Source organism: Austrofundulus limnaeus, unplaced genomic scaffold, assembly GCF_001266775.1.
Source record: "Austrofundulus limnaeus strain Quisiro unplaced genomic scaffold, Austrofundulus_limnaeus-1.0 Scaffold2746, whole genome shotgun sequence".
Taxonomy (NCBI): Eukaryota; Metazoa; Chordata; class Actinopteri; order Cyprinodontiformes; family Rivulidae; genus Austrofundulus; species Austrofundulus limnaeus.
The window spans coordinates 1-1,211 of NW_013955148.1; the positions used below are offsets into that span (position 1 = coordinate 1).

The 1,211-nt window shown below is 38.4% G+C and overlaps 1 protein-coding gene across 1 annotated transcript in view; it reads left to right on the forward strand.

Moving 5' to 3' along the window:
- Positions 1 to 836: 836 nt before the first annotated feature.
- slc25a46 (solute carrier family 25 member 46) overlaps positions 837 to 1,211 on the forward strand; it is a gene marked incomplete at its 5' end in the record, with an annotated part of 5,265 nt that continues 4,890 nt past the window's right edge. The window contains 1 exon segment of the mRNA XM_014000148.1: positions 837 to 914. Coding sequence (XP_013855602.1) covers positions 891 to 914 — 24 coding nt within the window.

Here is a 1,211-nt window from a genome sequence, read left to right on the forward strand (position 1 = left end):
GTTTAATGATCCTGATCTGGTTTAAAGATCCTGATCCGGTTTAAAGATCCTGATCCGGTTTAAAGATCCTGATCTGGTTTAAAGATCCTGATCTGGTTTAAAGATCCTGATCCGGTTTAATGATCCTGATCTGGTGTAATGATCCTGATCTGGTTTAAAGATCCTGATCTGGTTTAATGATCCTGATCTGGTTTAATGATCCTGATCTGGTTTAATGATCCTGATCTGGTTTAAAGATCCTGATCTGGTTTAACGTTCCTGATCTGGTTTAAAGATCCTGATCTGGTTTAAAGATCCTGATCTGGTTTAAAGATCCTGATCTGGTTTAATGATCCTGATCTGGTTTAATGATCCTGATCTGGTTTAATGTTCCTGATCTGGTTTAATGATCCTGATCTGGTTTAATGTTCCTGATCTGGTTTAATGATCCTGATNCTGATAATCTGACCATGTGATCAATAATCTGACCATGTCATAATCTGATAATCTGACCATGTGATCAATAATCTGACCATGTCATAATCTGATAATCTGACCATGTGACCAATAATCTGACCATGTCATAATCTGATAATCTGACCATGTGATAACCTGACCATGTGATCAATAATCTGACCATGTGATCAATAATCTGACCAAGTGATAATCTGACCATGTGATCAATAACCTGACCATGTCATAATCTGATAATCTGACCATGTGATAACCTGACCATGTGATCAATAATCTGACCATGTGATCAATAATCNAGTGCCAGGTATGATCTGATTCTGATCAATCACTCATCAATAGATTGACTGATCAATAACTGCTCTCTGATTGGCTGCTGATCTCAGGTGAACTACCATGCTGCCTGTTACCACCTGACCCCGTTCAGAGCCGTCTGTGTCATGTACTCCATCAGCAAGGCTCAGGTACCATCAGTAACCTGATCATATGACCATAATCTGATCATAATCTGATAATCTGACCATGTGATCAATAATCTGACCAAGTGATAATCTGACCATGTGACCAATAACCTGACCATGTCATAATCTGACCATGTGATAACCTGACCATGTGATCAATAATCTGACCATGTGATCAATAATCTGACCAAGTGATAATCTGACCATGTGATCAATAATCTGACCATGTCATAATCTGATAATCTGACCATGTGATCAATAATCTGACCATGTCATAATCTGATAATCTGACCATGTGAT